The sequence below is a fragment of the Heterodontus francisci genome, chromosome 3, assembly GCF_036365525.1.
Source record: "Heterodontus francisci isolate sHetFra1 chromosome 3, sHetFra1.hap1, whole genome shotgun sequence".
Lineage (NCBI taxonomy): Eukaryota > Metazoa > Chordata > Chondrichthyes > Heterodontiformes > Heterodontidae > Heterodontus > Heterodontus francisci.
The window spans coordinates 194,440,673-194,463,497 of NC_090373.1; the positions used below are offsets into that span (position 1 = coordinate 194,440,673).

The 22,825-nt window shown below is 43.8% G+C and overlaps 1 protein-coding gene across 1 annotated transcript in view; it reads left to right on the forward strand.

The window, feature by feature from the left end:
• Positions 1-22,825, forward strand: part of LOC137367175 (dynein axonemal heavy chain 6-like) — a 1,370,791-nt gene that overhangs the window by 462,516 nt on the left and 885,450 nt on the right. Inside the window, exons 16-17 of the mRNA XM_068028611.1 lie at positions 11,087-11,193; positions 15,531-15,703. Of these exons, the coding sequence (XP_067884712.1) occupies positions 11,087-11,193; positions 15,531-15,703 (280 nt within the window). The remainder of the gene's footprint in view (positions 1-11,086; positions 11,194-15,530; positions 15,704-22,825) is intronic.

A 22,825-nucleotide genomic window follows, 5' to 3' on the forward strand; every position in this document is an offset into this window, starting at 1 on the left:
GCTTCATCTTTCTATCTCTTTTATCATGCAGGGAGCTGTGATCTGTTTGCTCTACCTTTCCCCCTTGTGGGAATGTAGCTTGACTGTACCTGAACAGCCTCCTTTTTAAAGGCAGCCATTGTTCAGTTACAGTTTTGCCTGCCAATCTTTGATTCCTATTTACCTGGGCCAGATCTGTTCTCACTCCATTGAAGTTGGCCCTCCCAATTTTTAATTTTTAATTTTCTTTACTCAGGATTGCTCCATGTCCTTTTCCATAATTAACCTACAGTATATGATGCTATGATCACTGCCTTCTAAGTGTTCCCCAACTGACACTTGATTTGCTTGATCCACCTCATTCCCTTGAACCAGATCTCACAATGCCTCCTTCCTTATTGGACTGGAAACATAGTGATGTAGAAAATTCTCCTGAACATACTCTAGAAACTTGCCTCTCTCTCTGCCCTTTACACTATTACTATTCCAGTCTATATTAGGATAATTATAGTCCCCATTATAACTACTCGATAATTCTTGCACTGCTCTGTAATTTCGTGCATATTTGTTGCTCGATATCTTTCCCACGAGTTGATGGACGATAGAGTACATCCAACAATGTAATGGTACCTCTGTGTAGAGGCCTGCTTTAGGCCGGGAAAAAGAACCCGACCTGAACCCGACCGATCCACAGCGGACCCGAGCCCGACCCGGCCCGAGTCCCTCCAATTTTGCCCCGAGCCTGTCCCGACCCGAGCCCGACCCGAACATCCCTTTACTTACCTTCCTGACACCGAACTTGCAAGAAGTTGCAGTGCATGCGTGATGACGTCATAGTGACGTCATTCGCTCACTGCGCAGACTCAGTTTCGTCCTGGACTCCCAGCTCTGGTAAGTTTTTTATTTTTAATACCTACCAGAAGAGCACTTACCCTGTGTGTCTGGCCTGACCCGACCCGGCCCGACCTGGACTCGGCCCAACCCGACCCGAGCCCGAGAGCCGGACCCTGAAGATGGGTCCGACCCCGACCTGACCCGACACATGTCGTCGGGTTCAGTCGCGTTCGTAAAGGGGAGCAGGCCTCTACCTTTGTGTTTCTTAGTTCGAACCAAATAGATTCTGTCCTTGATCCTCTCTCTCCAGCACTGTAATGTTCTCCTTAATCAATACAGTTAACACTTCTACTTTCTGTCCTTTTTATCTTTCTTGAACACCTTGTATCCAGAAATATTTAGTACCCAGTCCTGCCCTTTTTTGAGCCAAGGGCATCATATTTCCACATGGCTGACTGTGCCTGCAGCTCAATCTGTTGGATTTTTTAAGGATGTTACAAACAGAATTGATAGAGGGGAGTTGGTGAATGTAGTAGACTTGGATTTTCAGAAAGCTTTACATAAAGTCCCCCACAGGAGGTTGGTTAGCACGTGGGATAGAAGGTAATATACTGGTATAGATTAAGGATTGGTTAACAGGCAGAAAGCAGAGCGTAGGAATAAATGGGTCATTCTCGCATTGGCAGGCTCTGACTAGTGGGGTACCGCAAGAATCAGTACTTGGGCCCCAGCTGTTCACAATACATATCGATGATTTGGATGTGGGGACCAAATGTAATATTTCCAAGTTCGCGGATGACAGAAAATGTGGGGATGTGTGTTATGAGGAAGATACAAAGCAGCTTTAAGGGGATTTGGACAGACTTATTGAGTGGGCGAGAATGTGGCAGATGGAATATAATGTGGAAAACTGTGAGGTTATCCATTTTGGTGGGAGGAATAGATGTGCAGAGTATTTCTTAAATGGTAAGATATTAGAAAGTGTAGATGTACAAAGGGACCTGGGTGTCCTCGTCAATAAGTCACTGAAAGCTAACATGCAGGTGCAGCAAGCAATTAGGAAGCCTAATAATAATAATATAAAATAAAAACAAGAAATGCTGGAACCACTCAGCAGGTCTGGCAGCATCTGTGGAAAGAGAAGCAGAGTTAACTGAGTTCCGAAGAAGGGTCACTGACCCGAAACGTTAACTCTGCTTCTCTTTCCACAGATGCTGCCAGACCTGCTGAGTGGTTCCAGCATTTCTTGTTTTTATTTCAGATTTCCAGCATCCGCAGTATTTTGCTTTTATTTTAGGAAGCCTAATAATATTTTCGCCTTTATTGCAAGAGGATTCGAGTACAGTAGTGGTGAAGTCTTGCTTCAATTGTATAGAACTTTGGTTAGATCACACCTGGAGTACTGTGTGCAGTTTTAGTCCCCTTACCTCAGGGAGGATATTATTGCCATAGAGGGAATGCTAGGAGGGTTCACCAGACTTGTCCCTGGGATGGCGGCACTGTCCTATGAAGAGAGATTGGGAAACTGGCCCTGCATTCTGTAGAGTTTCTAACTCCAACTCTCCAGAGTTTCAAAGAATGAGAGATGATCTCATATGGACTTCAGTAAGGCGTTCGATAAGGTTCCCCATGGTAGGCTGATAGAAGTGAAGGCGCATGGGGTCCAAGGTGTACTAGCTAGATGGATAAAGAACTGGCTGGGCAACAGGAGACAGAGAGTAGCAGTGGAAGGGAGTTTCTCAAAATGGAGACGTGTAACCAGTGGTGTTCCACAGGGATCCGTGCTGGGACCACTGTTGTTTGTGATATACATAAATGATTTGGAGGAAAGTATAGGTGGTCTGATTAGCAAGTTTGCAGACGACACTAAGATTGGTGGAGTAGCAGATAGTGAAGGGGACTGTCAGAGAATACAACAGAATATAGATAGATTGGAGAGTTGGGCAGTGAAATGGCAGATGGAGTTCAATCAGGGCAAATGCGAGGTGATGCATTTTGGAAGATCCAATTCAAGAGTGAACTATACAGTAAATGGAAAAATCCTGGGGAAAATTGATGTCCAGAGAGATTTGGGTGTTCAGGTCCATTGTTCCCTGAAGGTGGCAACGCAGGTCAATAGAGTGGTCAAGAAGGCATATGGCATGCTTTCTTTCATCGGACGGGGTATTGAGTACAAGAGTTGGCAGGCCATGTTACAGTTGTATAGGACTTTGGTTCGGCCACATTTGGAATACTGCGTGCAGTTCTGGTCGCCACATTACCAAAAGGATGTGGATGCTTTGGAGAGGGTGCAGAGGAGGTTCACCAGGAAGTTGCCTGGTATGGAGGGCGCTAGCTATGAAGAGAGGTTGAGTAGATTAGGATTATTTTCATTAGAAAGACGGAGGTTGAGGGGGGACCTGATTGAGGTGTACAAAATCATGAGAGGTATAGACAGGGTGGATAGCAAGAAGCTTTTTCCCAGAGTGGGGGATTCAATTACTAGGGGACACGAGTTCAAAGTGAAAGGGGAAAAGTTTAGGGGGGATATGCGTGGAAAGTTCTTTACGCAGAGGGTGGTGGGTGCCTGGAACGCGTTGCCAGCGGAGGTGGTAGACGCGGGCACGATAGCGTCTTTTAAGATGTATCTAGACAGATACATGAATGGGCAGGAAGTAAAGAGATACAGACCCTTAGAAAATAGGCGACAGGTTTAGATAGAGGATCTGGATCGGCGTAGGCTTGGAGGGCCGAAGGGCCTGTTCCTGTGCTGTAATTTTCTTTGTTCTTTGTTCATTGAAACCGACAAAATACTTACAGGGTAGATGCAGGTAAGATGTTTCCCCTGGTTGGGGAGTCTAGAACCAGGGGACACAATTTCATAATAAGGGGGAAGCCATTTAAGACAGAGATGAGGAGAAATATATTTACTCAGAGGGTTGTGAATCTTTGGAATTCTTGACCCCAGAGGGCTGTGGAAGCTCAGTCATTGAGTATGTTTAAAGCAGAGATTGACAGATTTCTAAATACCAATGACATAAAGGGATACGGGGGTCGTGTGGGAAAAAGGCATTGAAGTGGATGATCAGCCATGATCATAAGAACATAAGAACTAGGAGCAGGACTAGGCAATTCAGCCCCTCGAGCCTGCTCCGCCATTCAATACGATCATGGCTGCTCTCATCTCATATTTCATCATATTGAATGGTGGAGCACTCAATGGGCTGAATGGCCTATTCCTGCTCCTATGTTCTTAATCTTATTTACCAAATTCCATGAATTCATATACATGCACAGTGACCTAATTTAGACCTTATTACATTCCCTCTTACTCTAACCCCACCTAATACCTTATTATTTCCTAATCTAGTGCTATCTGTCTCTCCTAATTCTCTGCGTACCTTGTTTTCCTCTCTAATATTACCTCCTGGTTCCCACACCTCTGCCAAGTTAGTTTAAACACTTCCCCATAGTACGAGCAAATCGCCCTGCAAGGCCAGTGATCCCAGCTCTGTCCAGGTGCAACTCGTCCAGCCTGTACAGGCCCCATCTCCCCAGAACCAGTCCCAGTGCTGAGAGTTTCGTGCATGGCACATTTATAGATGTGGTCACCCCGCAGCTCAATGGTATGCAGGTAGAGAGGGAATGGGTGGCCGTCAGACAGTCAAGAAAGGCCCCAGGCAGGTAGTGCAGGAGTCCTTTGAGTGCAGCTCACTCGCCACCCAGTATTCAGTTCTGAATACTGATGGTTCCTCTGGAGTGAGCCTAGTCCATGGCAGCACTAAAATTTCAATCTGTATCCTCCAGTCCTTGTACCATCAGTTAATAGGAATAGTTTTTCCTTGTCTAACTTATCTAAGTCTGTCATAATCTTGTACATCTCTAATAAATGTCCTTTGTTCCAAGGAGAACAACTCCAGCTTTTCCAATCTAACTTTGTAGCTAAAATCCTCCATCCCTAGAACCATTCTGGTAAATCTCCTCTGCACCCTTTCAAGGACCCTCACATCCTTCCTAAAGTGTGGGAAACAGAACTAGATGCAATATTCCAGTTGGAGCCTAACCAGACCTTTAAAAAGGTTGAATAGAATGGCAGTTAACATAAAAAGAAACCCAAACATCCGCTACCTGCATGTAAATAGTAAGCAGATAGTATGAGGTGAAATGGAGTCTATTAGGGACAAAGAGGACAAACATATGTTTAGAAGTACAGGGCAAGGCTATTATACTTAGTGAGTACTTTGTGTTGGTGTTTATTAACGAAGAGGAATCTGACAAAATATTGGTAGAAGCGGAGAAAGTAGAGGCAATGGATAGGGAAAATATTGAGAGGGAGGAGGTACTGGAAAGGCTGGCTAACTTAAGGTGGTAAGTCATCTGGTCCGGATGGCTTGCATCCCAGCTTGCTAAAGTAAGTGGCTGTGGAGATAGCAGAAGGGCTTGCCATAATGTTCCAATCTTCCCTAGGTATGGGGGAGGTGCGAGATGATTTGAGAGTGACAAATGTAACGCTTTTATTCACAAAAGGGTGTAAGGACAGTCTTAGCAACTACAACTTAGTTTAACATCAGTGGTGGGAAAGGTTTTAGAAACAATACTCAGGGAAAAATCAACAGGCACTTGGAAAGGTTTGAGCTAATTAAGGATAGCCAGCATGGATTTGTAAAAGGCAGATCATGCTTGACTAATCTAATTGAATTTTTTGATAAAGTAACAGAGAAGGTTAATGAAGGGGATGCAGTGGATGTTGTCTATATGGATTTTAAGAAAGCGTTTGATAAAATACCACATAAAAGGCTGGTTGACAAAATTGAGGCTCATGGAATAGGAGGGTCAGTATCCAATTGGATAAAAATAATTGGCTTATGAACAGAAAACAGAAAATCGTAGTAAATGGTTATTTTTTCAGACTGCAGGATAGTAGGCAGTGGTATTCCCCAAGGGTCAGTGCTAGGACCAATGCTTTTTTTGCTATGTATAAATAATTTAGATCTTGGAATATAGAGTAGAATTTCAAAATTTGTTGATGATACCAAACTTGGAGGCCATTCACAGAATTCACAGAATCACGGAATTGTTACAGTGCAGAAGGAGGCCATTCGGCCCATTGTGTCTGCACTGACTCTCTGAAAGAGCAATTCCCTCAGTCTCATTCCCCTGCCTTCTCCCCATAACCCTGCACATTCTTCCTTTTCATATAACTGTCTAATTCCCTTTTGAATGCTTCAATTGAACCTGCCTTCACCACACTCTCAGGCAGCACATTCCAGACCTTAACCACTCGTTACGTGAAAAAGTTTTTCCTCATGTCACCTTTGTTTCTCTTACCAAACAACTTAAATCTGTGCCCTCTCGTTCTCGATCCTTTCATGAGTGGGAACAGTTTCCCTCTATCTACTCTATCCAGACCCCTCATGATTTTGAATACCTCTATCAAATCACCTCTCAGCCTTCTCTTCTCCAAGGAGAAAAGTCCTAACTTCTCCAATCTGTCTTCATAACTGAAATTCCTCATCCCTGGAACCATTCTCGTGAATCTCTTCTGTACTTTCTCCAATGCCCTCATGTCTTTCCTCAAGTACGGCGCCCAGAATTGGACTCAGCTAAGGACGAACTAGTGTCTTATACAAGTTCAATATAACTTCCTTGATCTTGTACTCTATGCCCCTCTTAATAAAGCCCAGCATACTGTATGCTTTATTAACTGCTCTCTCAATCTGTCCTGTCACCTTTAATGCCTGCAACAGAACATAGATAGGCTCGCAGAATGGCAGGCGGAATTTATTACTGAAAAGTGTGAGGTGATGCATTTTTGCAGAAGGGCTGCGGGGGAGGAGGGGCAATATAGACTTAATGGCACAGTTGTGAAGAGTGCGCAGGAACAGAGGGACCTGGGAGTGCATGTGCATCGATCTTTGAAGGTAGCAGGACATATTGACAGTGTGGTTAGCAAAGCATATGGGATCGTGGGCTTCATAAATAGACACATTGAGTACAAAAGCAGGGAAGTTACACTGAACCTTTATAAAGTTCTGGCTTGGCCCCAACTGGAGTATTGTGTCCAGTTCTGGTCACCACACTTTAGGAAGGATGTGAGAGTCCTTGAGAGGGTGTAGAGGAGATTTACCAGAATGATTCCAGGGATGGAGGATTTTAGTTACAATTTAATTAGGATGAAAAAGTTGGGATTCTCCCTGGAGCAAAGGAGATTTGATAGTGGTGTACAAGATTATGACAGGCTTAGATAAGTTAGACAAGAAAGAACTGTTCCCATTAACTAATGGCACGAGGACAAGGGGACGCAAATTGAAGGTTTGGGGCAAGAGATGCAGGGGGAATGCGAGGAAGAACATTTTTATGCAGCGAGTGGTAATGACCTGGCATTTGCTGCCCATGAGGATGGCAGAAGCGGAAACAATCAATGATTTCAAAAGGAAATGGGATGGGCCCTTGAAGGAAATAAACTTGCAGGGCTACAGAGATCAAATGGGGGAGTGGAACTGATTGGATTTCTCCGTGGATGCTGGCATGGACTCGATGGGCCAGATGGTTTCCTTCTGTGCCATATGACTCTATCTAAAAACCTCATATTTTAATTTACTGAAAAATTCAGACTTCTTTAGCATTCCTAACTCCTATTATTTAATGTTTTAACTTTATCCCCTAGTTCTGATTAATAATCAAGTACTGATTTTAATTATATGACATAATTTAAAATCTGCTTTAGTTTTTATCCTTTTAGTTTTAACTCGGTCGGCTGAGTGGGAAAGTCACTGTGGCTTTCCCAGCATGAGATGATGGTGGAATAGGAGGGGTGGGGCACAGGAGTTCCCACAGGAGATCTCTGTTGGTTGACTTTCCTTGTGACTCCAGGAAGAGCAGCAGCTCTTGAAGAAAGAAACACTTTGACCTCCCTCTGTTGCAGACTCACAAGTGCACTATTCCCTTCTCAATTGTGAGACCCTACCAGGCAACCCTGGCAGCCGATCCTGCCATTTACCTAGTCCCAATGGGTGGCTTCCAGGCCAAGCAATTTCCCAGTGCTTCCCACCCGAATGGGTGGAATGCCATCTGGTGGGATTTAAATGAGGTCTAGCAGTTAAAATAGTTAGAGACTAATTTGCTGCAGCAGCAGGTGAGTTTCTGGTCCTGATATTCACTGGGCCAGTATGAAGGGTGTTGTCGGCATAAAATCGTGGAGTTTGGGGCTGGTGTTTACAAGTTAGCTTGTTATGGCTGGGAGGAAACCCTCTTCCTTCTCCCAGAAGCAGTGCTGGAAAAGCACTTACATGATGGATCCAGCCCTTCAGACCTTCTTTGACCTGATGGATTTCTCGAGGCCCAGGAAGCCTGGCCGATATGAGTCAAAAATGGAAAACCTGTAAAAATGGAAGTAAGCAGCCTCCTTTCAGTGATGGACCTGCCTCCTGAGAGCAGTTGGTTGTCTGTATTTCATCCCGCCTCCATTAAAGCTGGAAGTGGGCGGGTCAAGGCTGTTTCAGGTTTTTAATATTTTAAGCTGAGATGTGATTTTGTAAAAGTGGACTGGAAACTTGAAGGTAAATCAGTGTCAGAACAATGGGACGCATTCAAGGAGGATAGAAAGGGTTCAGAATAAATATGTTTTCGACAAAGAAAAAGGGTGGGACTCCCAAATTCAGATCCTTCTGGATGTCAAAGAACATACACAGTAGGATAAGGCAAAAAAGGGAATCTTATGTCATAAAGCCTAGTGGAGTATAGTAAGTACAGAGGTGAAATTAAAAAGGAAATTAGGAAAGCAAAGAGAGGTCCTGAAAAAAATATTGGCAAGTAAAATCAGGGAAAACCCAAAGATGTTTTATAAGTACATAAAGAGCAGAGGATAACTAAGCAGAGGCCTATGAGCAGAGGCCTATGAGAGACAGAAAGGTAACTTGCGTATGGAGGTGGAAGACATGGGCATGGTTCTTGAGGAATACTCTACATCTGTCTTCGCAAAAGAGGTTTCAATGCATACATTGTAGTTAAGGAGGAGAAGTGTGAAATATGGGATGGAATAAACATAGTGAGAGAGGAAATATTAAGGGATTTAGCATCTTAGAAAATAGATAAATCTCTCGGCCTGGATGAAATTTATCCCAGGTTGTTAAAAGAAGCCAGGGAGAAAATAGCAGAAGCTGACCACCATTTTCCAGCCCTCTCTGGCTACAGGCATGGTACTGGAGGACTGGAGGATTGCTAACTTTGTACCGTTGTTTAAAAATGAGGAAGGGATAGACCGAGTAATTACAGGCCAGTCAGCCTAACCTTGATGGTAGGCAAATTATTCAAAAAAGTTCTCAGGAACAGGATAAATCATCTAACTTGATAGAATTTTTGAGGAGGCAAGAAGGAGGGGCAATGAGGATAGCACATTTGTAGCAGTCTGCATGGATTTTCGCAAGGCATTTGACAGGTCAGAAAATTAAAAGCTTACAGGATCCAAGGGAAAGTGACAAGTTGGGTTGAAAATTGGCTCAGTGGCAGGAAGCAAAGGGTTATGGTCAATGAATGTCTTTGTGACTCAAAGGCTGTTTTTAGTGGGCTTCCGAATGGCTGAATATTGGGTTCCTTGCCATTTCTGGTATATATCAATGTTTTAAGACATAAATGTAGGGAGCATGATTAAGTAGTTTTAAAATGATATTAAAATTGGCTGTGTGGTTGATAGTGAGGAAGAAAGCTGTACCCTGCAGGAAGATTACAATGGACAGGTCAGGTGGGCAGAAAAGTGGCAAATGGAATTCAATCCAGAAAAGTGTGAGGTAATGCATTTGGTGTGGGCAAACAAAGTAAAGGAATACACGATAAATGGTAGGATACTGTCAAGTGTAGAGGAACAGAGGGACCTTGGAGTGCAAGATCCCTGAACCTATTAGGACAGGTAGATAAGGTAGTTATGAAGACATATAGGTTACATTCCTTTATTAACTGAGGCATAGAATATAAGAGCAGGGAGGTTATGCTAGAATTATATAAAGCACTAGTTAGGCCACAGCTTGAGTACTGCATACAGTTCTGGTCACCACATTACAGGAAGGATGTGATCACTAGAGAGGGTACGGAGAAGATTTACAAGGATATTCCCAGCAATGGAGGATTTTAGCTGTGAGAAAGATTGGATAGGCTTGGATTTCTTTATTTGGAACAGAAGAGGCAGAGAGGAGAGAATTGAGGTGTATAAAATTATGAGGGGTCGAGATAGAATGGATAGGAAGGACCTATTGCCCTTAACAGAGGGATCAATAACTTGGGGCATGTATTGAAAGTGAATTGGTAGAAGGCTTAGAGGGGAGATGAGGAGAAATCTTTTCACCCAGAGGTTGGTGGGAGTTTTGAACTCACTGCCTGAAAGGGTGGTCGAGGCAGAAACCTTCATTACATTTAAGAATACTTGGATATACACTTAAAGTGCTGTACCCTGCAGCGCTTCAGACCAAGAACTGGAAAGTGGGATTAGGCTGAAGAGCTCCTTTTTGGATAGCACAGACACAATGGGCTGAATGGCCTTCTTCATTGCTGTAAATATCTATGATTCAATAACCTCTCACCCGAAACATAACCACCCATTTTGGGGATTATAATTATCCACTAATTCACACAGTTACCCACCCACCCAACATCCATCCAATGTTAAAATCAGGGGCTTAGGATTTTGAATTTACAACTTTTGGGTAGGAGGGGCAGTGAAGCAACGGAGATTAGGGAAGGCAGGATATGAAGGTGTCCTGAGAGAGGAGGGAGAAATGAGGAGAGGCTAAGCCACACCAGGTAAACTAGGTGAGATATTTGCCACAAGTTCGGGGTGAGCCTGTTGCCAGTACTGGTCTGAGGGAGATGGCTATTGTAATGAAGCTCCTGCCTTTATCAGAGAGGAGCTTCTGGCATCTGACTGAAAATTGGAACAGAGCCAAAAATAAGAGGCATTAAAGGAGGGAGAACTGATTCCTCCTAATTTTATGACCTATTACAGCTCACCTACAACTGTTTCCAGGCATACATGGTCCATAATGGACCCCAATGTATCAATTCCAATTTGTATTTTCACCTTGTGGACCTGCTTTGGTCCAATCCAGACAGGGGCCCAAGGGCATCTCTCTGTTGGGTGTGCTGGAACACAGGCCTTATCCTGATGAGCTGTAGTTTTGTCTGGTTGTTTAGCTGGATTTGTCTGGGACCCACTAAAGGTAATCACTTGATTTTTCTAGGCTCTGGTGAGCCAGTAAGAATGGCTTCAGTTTTATTAATGTAACTTACCTGTGCATTTTTCAAGTTCCAGATCAGAATACAAGAAATCTGCGCAGTTTACTTTGTCCCCTACTTCAGAAGATTTGCTGACACACGTACAAAATATCATCGGAATACTGGAACAGACTGTTGGTAAGGAGCAAATCATCAGTAAATATGTTAAGTTCATTCACAGAATACACACGCTATCACAAGTCCTTAAGGTGGCAAGGCAAGTTGAAAAGGTGGTTAAGAAAGCATTTGGGATATTTGACTTTGTAAATAGGGGCAGTGAATACAAAAACAAGGAAGTTATGATAAACCTTTATAAAGTTATGGTTAACCTTTATAAACCACAGGTTAGGCCTCAGCTGTAGGATCAGATGCAATTCTGGGCACCAGACTTTAGGAAAGATTTCAAGGCCTTGGCAAGGGTACAGAGGAGGTTAACCAGTGATGAGAGACTTCAGTTATGTGGAGAGATTGTAGAAGCTGGGACTGTTCTCCTTCGAACAGAGAAGGGTAAGGGGAGACCTAATAGAGGTGTTCAAAATTATGAGGGGTTTTGTTGGAGCAAGTAGGGAGAAACTGCTTCCTCTGGCAAGTGGGTCAGTAACTAGACATCATGGATTTATTGACTAGTGGGGAAATTAAGATAATACTTTTCCACACAGGCTTGTTATGATCAGGAACACACTATCTAAAATGCAGATACCTGAAAGTGAATTACAGGCCATATATACATAGAATGTACTGCACAGACACAGGCCATTTGGCCCAACTGGTTTATACATAGGGGATGGTGGTGTAGTGATATTGTTTGGACTGGTAATCCAGAGGCCTGGACTAATCATCCACAGACAGGACTTCAAATCCCACTATGGTGGCTTGTAAAATTTAAATGCAATTAATTAATAAATCTGGAATTGAATCAATCTGATCTGTGGGCTCAAATGTTTCATCCCTGAAATAATCAATATTTGGAATCAAGTTATAGTCTGTAATCTGATCAATGTGTTCAAATTGTTTACACCTGGGATAATCATTACCCAGGATTAAGTAGCATGACAAATCAGAGGCAGTGGAGGCACTGAAAGAGGTGGGGGTGAGGTAAAGCTGCAAATCATCAGTGTACATGTGGCACCTCACCCAATGTCTTCTGATGATGTCACCAAATGGCAGCTTGTAGATAAAGAAGAGGCAGAGGCCAAGGACAGATTATTGGCGCACCCTGTAGGTACCAGTGTGCGAACAGGAAGAGAAGAAGATTGTCATAAGAGTTTTGTTTTTTTAAAACTGGGAGGTCTGTGTGTCTTTAAGACCTGTTGCTATTTTCTGTGAACGGTGACTGAAGGTTGACATTTGGTGTTTGGAGTGCAGGAAGATTTTACGACAGTCTTATGACTTCTGTAGAAAGACTTTAGTTTCAGTTCTGTAGAGGAAAACAGAACAGCTAGCAGTGGCTGTGACTTGCTGATAGACCAGAGAAAAAAAAAATCTATTCTCTCTGAAAATAAGCTCTGCATTTCAAGAGAAAAAGTGCTACATTTAAGGTGAGGTTTTGACCTGCCTGAAGAGAAAGGAAAAGACCCAGCAAAAAGAGGAGTTGCTATATTCTGTGGAGAAACTCTCCTTTGCTGAGAGGAAGCCTGCATTGTTGAATGTAGCAAAATTTCCTATTGTCTCAAGTCTCTGGAAAATCTCTGCCTCTAGACTGAGTCCTGTGGCCTTTTGTATTTTTTGGAAGCTCCTGAAATCTCAAGCAAGTTTCTACTGTTAGACTGCTACTTTAAAATTTAAATAGACTTGTTGCTGAAAGTTCTGTGTGAAGGCTACAGCAGATGAACTACTTGGAACACCTACCCACCATAGATTAAAAGCAAAATACTGCGGATGCTGGAAATCTGAAACAAAAACAAGAAATGCTGGATTCACTCAGCAGGTCTGGCAGCATCTGTGGAAAGAGAAGCAGAGTTAACGTTTCGGGTCAGTGACCCTTCTTCGGAAGAAGGGTCACTGACCCGAAACGTTAACTCTGCTTCTCTTTCCACAGATGCTGCCAGACCTGCTGAGTGAATCCAGCATTTCTTGTTTTTGTACCCACCATAGATTGTTCATTAATTCACCTGGAGAGACATCAAGTGGCATCTGACTATTCGACTCTGGGACACCTCACCAATCCAGGAAAATGCTGATTAGATTAGATTAGAGATACAGCACTGAAACAGGCCCTTCGGCCCACCGAGTCTGTGCCGAACATCAACCACCCATTTATACTAATCCTACACTAATCCCATATTCCTACCAAACATCCCCACCGTCCCTATATTTCCCTACCACCTACCTATACTAGTGACAATTTATAATGGCCAATTTACCTATCAACCTGCAAGTCTTTTGGCTTGTGGGAGGAAACCGGAGCACCCGGAGAAAACCCACGCAGACACAGGGAGAACTTGCAAACTCCACAAAGGCAGTACCCGGAATCGAACCCGGGTCCCTGGAGCTGTGAGGCTGCGGTGCTAACCACTGCGCCACTGTGCCGCCCATACTACCAGACGTTACAACCCAGTTATTTTATTATTCCTAAGAAACTGTTGGAAAGTCAATATTTCCATTTTCCCCGTGTAACCGTTGGTCATTGAATGTATGTGTGTGCATGAGGGGTAAGAAGATTAATGAGTTATAAAATCTTTTCATACAAATAAATTCATCTCATGATCATTTAAAACTTGATTTATTAATAAATAGTTAATTTTGTTGTTGTTTAAAGAAACCTGGTTTGGCGTGCTTTATTCTGGGGATAATTAAAGTAATTAATTTGGCTATTTTTCCAGTAGGTGGGAAACATTACGAATATGCTGTAACCTGTGGAGTAATGGGACTGAATTACAGTGTATTACTCCCGCCTCGGTCCTAACAAGATGCTCTATCAACATAGAATAGAAACAGATAGCACAGAAGGTAGTCATTTAACCCATTATGTCTACGTCGCCTCTTTGAAAGAGCTATCAAATTAGTCCCACTCTCTACTCTTTTCCCATACCCCTTTTTAAGTAGAGATCCAATTCCCTTCCAAAATTTAGTATTGAATCTGCTTCAACTGCCCGTTCAGGCAGTGCATGCCAGGCCACAACAACTCACTGAGTAAAAAAATTATTTTCACGTGCTCCCTGGCTTTTATGCCAATCTTTTTAAAACTGTGTTCTCTGGTTATGGACAATGCTTTATTTTTCAACAAATATCAGTTTTTGTTTTCTCTTACATTGGTTATTCTTGCGGATTGTCCTGATGAGTGCAAGACGAAAAACCTCGACAACATATCTCCATTTTCAGCAATACTCAAATATCAAATATAAAAAAAAATTCAATTTTTGTTGCACTTCATCCTGTCTCGCAGACAAATCCCAAATTCATCAAATGAGTTATTTTGAAAGTGGTTATTGTTGTATAGGAGAATGTTTTTGGTTTGTGGGTGTAAGCTATATAAATGATTTTAATTAACTTACCTAAAAAAAGTTTCTTAAAAAGCAGTTCATCGAAGAAGAAAAATGCGCCTTCTCATCAATTGAGAATATGGAGAGTTCAATGTAGCATTGTAATAATATATTTCCAAGTAAAAAAAAAAGCAACATTGATTATAATAAATAAGTCCCTTAGCAGCAGTTGGAAAAAGACACGTGCAAAATTAAAACTTCCCATTGGAAGATGAAAGGAGTAGTGTTATTGACTATCTTTTGCCATCTCCCCACTTTAAGAAAACAGGAGCCAATTAAATATCGAAGATCAACTCCTGCTAATTCCTTTGCTTAAGCACTGTTTTGTAATATTTTTAATGATGATCAGACGGGTGAGGATTGAAACCAAGTAAGGGCAGTCTCACTGAGCTGGGCAACAGAGGTGTTGGAGGAGGATGATGTGGTTAACTGTGGCAAAAGCTGGGACAGGTTTAGAAGGATGAAACAGCGCATCAGAGCACAGATACAGAGGTGTCATTCAGACCTTTCATTAGGACTATGGCAGGAACAGAAACTTGATCACAGAGCTTCAAACAGGGGATCCCTTAAACAGCATGCATTACATATTCACTCTGTGGAGAATCATGGGGGAGATCTTGCATTCTTCCATTCATGGCCAGAGTTTCCATTCCTGATCACACTGCAGTGACTCCTCCAGGAAGAGCTTGTGTGCGAAAGTTGGAAAGCAGTCTGCCAGAGCTCACTGTCTGGACTCACACCTGAGGATGAAGATAATGGAGGGCTGACCAAGCCTGTGGAACCGCAACTCAGCAAGAAACTCCTGAAAGGAAGAGTGAAGAAAAATAAAAATCAACATTTATCCTTGTTATATATTAAGTGTTATGATTTTAACAAAGACTGAGTTGAATATTTGTGATGAGAGAGTATTTAATCAGGGATTTTTTTTTCACTGTGCAATAACTTATTGTTTATAAAACCCAACCATTCCCCTGTCCATTATTGTCATTTTAGCCAAACTGGTTGCCTTTACCGATGAGCCTCGCTTGTCCATGTTTAACTCGCAGTCTGTGTATGAACTGAAGCTCTCTGATGATCGGGAACTGGAAGCAAAGAGGTCAAAGAAGAAGAAACTGTCGCTCAATCCCGACATACTGTTTGGGCAAGATCCACTCTATCAAAACCAAGTAGGTTGGGCCTTTATCTCTGGAAACTGTCTGATTTTAGTCAGTTGATTAGTTGATTCCATGGTATTTGTGTTTGGTGAATAGTTAAAAAATTAGCAGTTTTTTTCTTTACATTGAATTTACAGCAGAGAAACAGTCTATTCTACTAGTCTATGCCAGTGTTTAAGCTTGATATGAGCCTCCTCTGTTCACACATCCTTTTCATCTTACCTTGTCAGCATTTCTTTCTATTCCTTTTGTTACGGGCGGGGGGCAGGTGGTTTGGATGACTTCCACTTTTCACCTCTCAACTGACCGGAGACAGTGTTTTAAAAAAAACATATATTGTTTTAGTCCCTGAGTGCTTTAGAGCTCAGATAACCAGACAAACAACAGGTTTTCTCGTAGCATTAAAAGAAAGATAAATTATTTATTAAACAATACCCGAAAAATATTTGGAACTTCACCCAGTCACACATGCACAGACTTGCACACACACAAGAAGAGATAGAGATTAGAGGATAGCATGCATTTAAGTCCAATTGTTATAAAAAGAGTTCAATTTGAAACCTTCTTGGTTTTCCAGGAGGAATTTTTAAGCAGTGGTGTTCCTTTTCCTGGCTCACTGAAGTACTGCAGACTCCTGTGGTTAAGATCCAGTCAAGGTCGGTGGCCAGAAATCCCATGACGATTTCTCAGTTGGGGAGTTTTCAAGGTCACTTGCAGTCTCTGCCTTTGAAGCCAGATTCTCCCTGTTGGCGAAGGCCTTTGTCAATCCAATTCTTGAAGATAGGAGCCATTTAGCATTAAGTGGGCTGTTTAGCATTTTAATGTGCCTTCCCCAAGACTAGTCTAGACGTGATGATGGGTTTAGTCTCCAACAGTCACTTATATATTTGCAGTACAGGAGAGGTCACCTGGCCTCTTACTCCATCTTGTCTGTAGTAAAAATGTCAATTTTTTTGGAGTTTAGTTCATTTTTACAGTTCATAATTGCTCCAGTTCACTTTAGTTCATAATTGTTCTTGGCGTGAGCATGACACTTTTTCCCTCATGCTGTAGCTGCCCCTTAAATGCATCTATGGTATTCTGCTCAGCTCCACCATGTGGTAGAGAGTTCCACATTCTCACTCTGAGGATGTATGCCAAGATTGAGAGAGCTGTTTCACAGACTAGTCAAGCAACAGGCTGCCATAGTCATATTCACTGTATCATGCCTTAGAGCCAATGTCCCATACTCCTCCACACCGTCCCTGGATATGTCCTTTTCCACTGACTCCCCGCGAGTGGCTCTCTAGCAGAGCAAGACTACACCTTCTTCTGGCAGGGTAGGGATCCTGAAGAACCAAGACAGCATGGAGTGGGCTTCGCCATCAGAAACTCCTTGCTCAGCATGATAGAGCCTCCCTCAAATGGCTCGGAACGCATACTGTCCATCCGACTGCTCACCACCTCTGGTCCAGTACACCTACTCAGCATCTATGCTCCAACACTCTGCTCCCCACCTGAAGCTAAAGACCAGTTCTATGAACAACTCCATAACATCATTAGCAGCATCCCCAACACCGAACACCTATTCCTGCTGGGGGACTTTAATGCCAGGGTTGGGGCCGACCATGACTCATGGCCCTCCTGCCTTGGGCGCTATGGCATTGGAAGGATGAATGAGAATGGACAGAGACTGCTTGAGTTGTGTACCTATCATAACCTCTGCATCACCAACTCGTTCTTTCACACTAAACCCTGTCACCAGGTTTCATGGAGGCACCCAAGATCACGTCGTTGGCACCAGCTAGACCTCATTGTCACAAGGCGAGCCTCTTTAAACAGTGTTCAAATCACACGCAGCTTCCACAGTGCGGACTGCGACACCGACCACTCCCTGGTGTGCAGCAAGGTTAGACTCAGACCAAAGAAGTTGCATCATTCCAAGCAGAAGGGCCACCCGCGCATCAACACGAGCAGAATTTCTCACCCACAGCTGTTACAACAATTTCTAAATTCACTTGTAACAGCCCTTCAAAACACTCCCACAGGGGATGCTGAGACCAAGTGGGCCCACATCAGAGACGCCATCTATGAGTCAGCTTTGACCACCTACGGCAAAAGTGCGAAGAGAAATGCAGACTGGTTTCAATCTCATAATGAAGAGCTGGAACCTGTCATAGCCGCTAAGCGCATTGCACTTTTGAACTACAAGAAAGCCCCCAGCGATTTAACATCCGCAGCACTTAAAGCAGCCAGAAGTACTGCACAAAGAACAGCTAGGCGTTGCGCAAACGACTACTGGCAACACCTATGCAGTCATATTCAGCTGGCCTCAGACACCGGAAACATCAGAGGAATGTATGATGGCATGAAGAGAGCTCTTGGGCCAACCATCAAGAAGATCACCCCCCTCAAATCTAAATCGGGGGACATAATCACTGACCAACGCAAACAGATGGACCGCTGGGTTGAGCACTACCTAGAACTGTACTCCAGGGAGAATGCTGTCACTGAGACTGCCCTCAATGCAGCCCAGCCTCTACCAGTCATGGATGAGCTGGACATACAGCCAACCAAATCGGAACTCAGTGATGCCATTGATTCCCTAGCCAGCGGAAAAGCCCCTGGGAAGGACAGCATTACCCCTGAAATAATCAAGAGTGCCAAGCCTGCTATACTCTCAGCACTACATGAACTGCTATGCCTGTGCTGGGACGAGGGAGCAGTACCCCAGGACATGCGCGATGCCAACATCATCACCCTCTATAAAAACAAAGGTGACCGCGGTGACTGCAACAACTACCGTGGAATCTCCCTGCTCAGCATAGTGGGGAAAGTCTTTGCTCGAGTCGCTCTGAACAGGCTCCAGAAGCTGGCCGAGCGCGTCTACCCTGAGGCACAGTGTGGCTTTCGTGCAGAGAGATCGACTATTGACATGCTGTTCTCCCTTCGTCAGATACAGGAGAAATGCCGTGAACAACAGATGCCCCTCTACATTGCTTTCATTGATCTCACCAAAGCCTTTGACCTCGTCAGCAGACGTGGTCTCTTCAGACTACTAGAAAAGATCGGATGTCCACCAAAGCTACTAAGTATCATCACCTCATTCCATGACAATATGAAAGGCACAATTCAACATGGTGGCTCCTCATCAGAGCCCTTTCCTATCCTGAGTGGTGTGAAACAGGGCTGTGTTCTCGCACCCACACTTTTTGGGATTTTCTTCTCCCTGCTGCTTTCACATGCGTTCAAATCCTCTGAAGAAGGAATTTTCCTCCACACAAGATCAGGGGGCAGGTTGTTCAACCTTGCCCGTCTAAGAGCGAAGTCCAAAGTACGGAAAGTCCTCATCAGAGAACTCCTCTTTGCTGACGATGCTGCTTTAACATCTCACACTGAAGAATGCCTGCAGAGTCTCATCGACAGGTTTGCGTCTGCCTGCAATGAATTTGGCCTAACCATCAGCCTCAAGAAAACGAACATCATGGGGCAGGATGTCAGAAATGCTCCATCCATCAATATTGGCGACCACGCTCTGGAAGTGGTTCAAGAGTTCACCTACCTAGGCTCAACTATCACCAGTAACCTGTCTCTCGATGCAGAAATCAACAAGCGCATGGGAAAGGCTTCCACTGCTATGTCCAGACTGGCCAAGAGAGTGTGGGAAAATGGCGCACTGACACGGAACACAAAAGTCCGAGTGTATCAAGCCTGTGTCCTCAGTACCTTACTCTACGGCAGCGAGGCCTGGACAACGTATGCCAGCCAAGAGCGACGTCTCAATTCATTCCATCTTCGCTGCCTTCGGAGAATACTTGGCATCAGGTGGCAGGACTATATCTCCAACACAGAAGTCCTTGAAGCAGCCAACACCCCCAGCTTATACACACTACTGAGTCAGCGGCGCTTGAGATGGCTTGGCCATGTGAGCCGCATGGAAGATGGCAGGATCCCCAAAGACACATTGTACAGCGAGCTCGCCACTGGTATCAGACCCACCGGCCGTCCATGTCTCCGTTATAAAGACGTCTGCAAACGCGACATGAAATCGTGTGACATTGATCACAAGTCGTGGGAGTCAGTTGCCAGCATTCGCCAGAGCTGGCGGGCAGCCATAAAGACAGGGCTAAATTGTGGCGAGTCGAAGAGACTTAGTAGTTGGCAGGAAAAAAGACAGAGGCGCAAGGGGAGAGCCAACTGTGCAACAGCCCCAACAAACAAATTTCTCTGCAGCACCTGTGGAAGAGCCTGTCACTCCAGAATTGGCCTTTATAGCCACTCCAGGCGCTGCCTCACAAACCACTGACCACCTCCAGGCGCGTATCCATTGTCTCTCGAGATAAGGAGGCCCAAAAGAAAGAAGAAAACAGAACCACCTGAGGTAGAGGCATAGTGGTATCCAGTCTGGTGGGAGTAGCCTTGGGAATATGCAACATTGTCTCTGGACCGCATGAAGTCTCATGGCACATGGGATTGTTCAATTCCAGAAAGCCAGTTGGTGAAGGATAAAAATGGACACAATCTTTACACACTTTTATATTTATTTACAGAGTTTCACAATCTAAGCATACACCTCCTAATCCAACCACTACAGTTTTTGTCTATTTATAGGGAGCTCAACTGAATCCCCAGTTAATGCCCACCACCTGCATACAATTAAATACAATTAATATGATAACAAATCCTTGGCAGGTGAAGATCATGGGAAGGCATGTCTCTGTGGTAGTTGGCATGATCATTGGTGACTGAAGAGGCCAATTGTTGATCTGCATGCTCTTTAGCAGTTGGGGCACAAAAGCTGGTTTGGAGGGGCTCTGGTATAAGCAGACCCTTTCTGTTGTCTGTGCCATTCTTCAGTATGTTTTGAACTTGTAGGCTGCTTTCCTGGTTGTTGCATGCCAGTTGTCTCTGTCAGCAGCCTTCTGCTCCCACACCCATTAATCAATGTCAGTCAGAGAGAGCTGATTTTCAGCTGCTCTTTGAAACGTTTGTGAGGTGCACTTTTATCTCGCTTACTGGAGCATAGTTCACAATAAAGCACTGCTTTTGGCATTCTGGAATCCTCCATGTGTGAACCACCAGTTAATGCCTACCACCAATTAAAAGATTCCCTTCTCTTTCTTTAATTAAAAATTAGAGTTAATATGCACAACCAAAATTTCAAAACATATCAAAAACCTCCATGTTCTGTAAAAAGCATTACATTGCGCAACATCCTTTCTTTAGGATCGCTAACAATTTTTTGTGCATGCATTTCTTTTTGTAAAACAATCAGACAGTTGATGATTTACATCCTCCCATTTAATGTTTGAGATTTCCTTTCTCTCCAGCATTTGTTTCAAGCCAGTAAGGTCAATCCATAACTTGTTCTCACTCACAGTTTTCTTAGCTTGTACATTATCTCACAATGAATGATTATCTATATAACATTCAATGGGTATACTACCCTTCAGTGCACCCCTTATACAGAATATCACTTAAAATATTTGACAAATAGAATCCCATAGCCCTTGCCTCCACAAGAGCCAGTGTTTCTGCAGCTAAAGTACTTTTAACACCCTTTTTATTTCATAGTGGCTCAAGCTAAAGGACAGTATTTCCCAATTTCACCCATCAGGAATATGGTGAAACCAGCTGCATGAGAATACTCATCAGGGAGATTGGCATGTGAAGGATCACTAAAAATGACTAGTGTCATGCTAGGCCCCCACCTGCCAAGAATGAAGCACATCAATTTTGAAACCCCCTACTGTCCAGTCAGCCAACCTCGATAAATGTGAAAAGGTGGACCCCACATCCTCCTATGTAAATGCAGACACAGGAAGCACCCCACCAGAGTTGCTAAAAGCATTTACAGGAACCTGCAGAGACAAAGAAAGACCTCTAGCAGGCAGAGAATCCATGAGGGTGATGCGTCACCTTGTCAAAGGGGAGTGTAGTAGAGTCTGCACAAATACCTGCAGGCAGGACTGTCTTCTGGGACAAAGAGGAGACTAGCAAAGAATCCTCACCCACAGTCAGAACCAAAGAAAACCACCCATCCCCCAAAGTCAAAAGCCTTTGCATGACTCAGGAAAGCACTGAAAGAGAGTTCAGGATAGACCAACCCACTACTGACTCTCCTGAGAGAAAAAAGAAATTCCTGCTTAGGGCCAATTAAATCTAACCCACTCCCCTCCCTTTTCAGACCTCAGCAGGAACAAAGACCCTAGGCAGCCATGGAAATGGGCAAACGGAAGAGAAACCGCCCCAAAAAAGAACCACATGCTTATTGTGCCATAAAATCGCCATAAAAGGGGCCATTTTAATAAGCTTTAGGATTTGTGAATGAATGAGAGAAATGCATGGTTTTGTTTCTGTATCTTATATTTTTCTCTTGACCCTTTTAATGAAATGCACTTTTTATATTATTATATTAGAGATACAGCACTGAAACAGGCCCTTCGGCCCACCGAGTCTGTGCCGAACATCAACCACCCATTTATACTAATCCTACACTAATCCCATATTCCTACCAAACATCCCCACCTGTCCCTATATTTCCCTACCACCTACCTATACTAGTGACAATTTATAATGGCCAATTTACCTATCAACCTGCAAGTCTTTTGGCTTGTGGGAGGAAACCGGAGCACCCGGAGAAAACCCACGCAGACAAAGGGAGAACTTGCAAACTCCACACAGGCAGTACCCGGAATTGAACCCGGGTCGCTGGAGCTGTGAGGCTGCGGTGCTAACCACTGCGCCACTGTGCCGCCCTTCATTCCGCATTTCATTCCGTTGGGTGCGGAGGTGTCGTGCTGGGCCCCCACCTGCCAAGAATGAGGCACATCTATTTTGTCATGAACATTGATTTTCAACTGTTGTTGAAGTGATAAAATGACTTGTTAAACAGATCAGCCGTGGCTGGAAAAAAGCATTTACATGCTAACAGACATCAAAGGTGAGGAAGTGCATTCCAGGGCTTTCTAAGGAGGATACAATCCACAAGGGCCAGGACTGGTTAGACCAGCTGGTCACATGACTACCTGGCTGTTTTCTTTTGAACTGGCCACAGTGAGTTTGAACTCAGAGTATCTGTTTGCTCCTGCAGTGAGAAGATCTCACTCCAGTCTGCTCCCATCTCTTTCTCACAAGCCTCTATATCCACTGAAG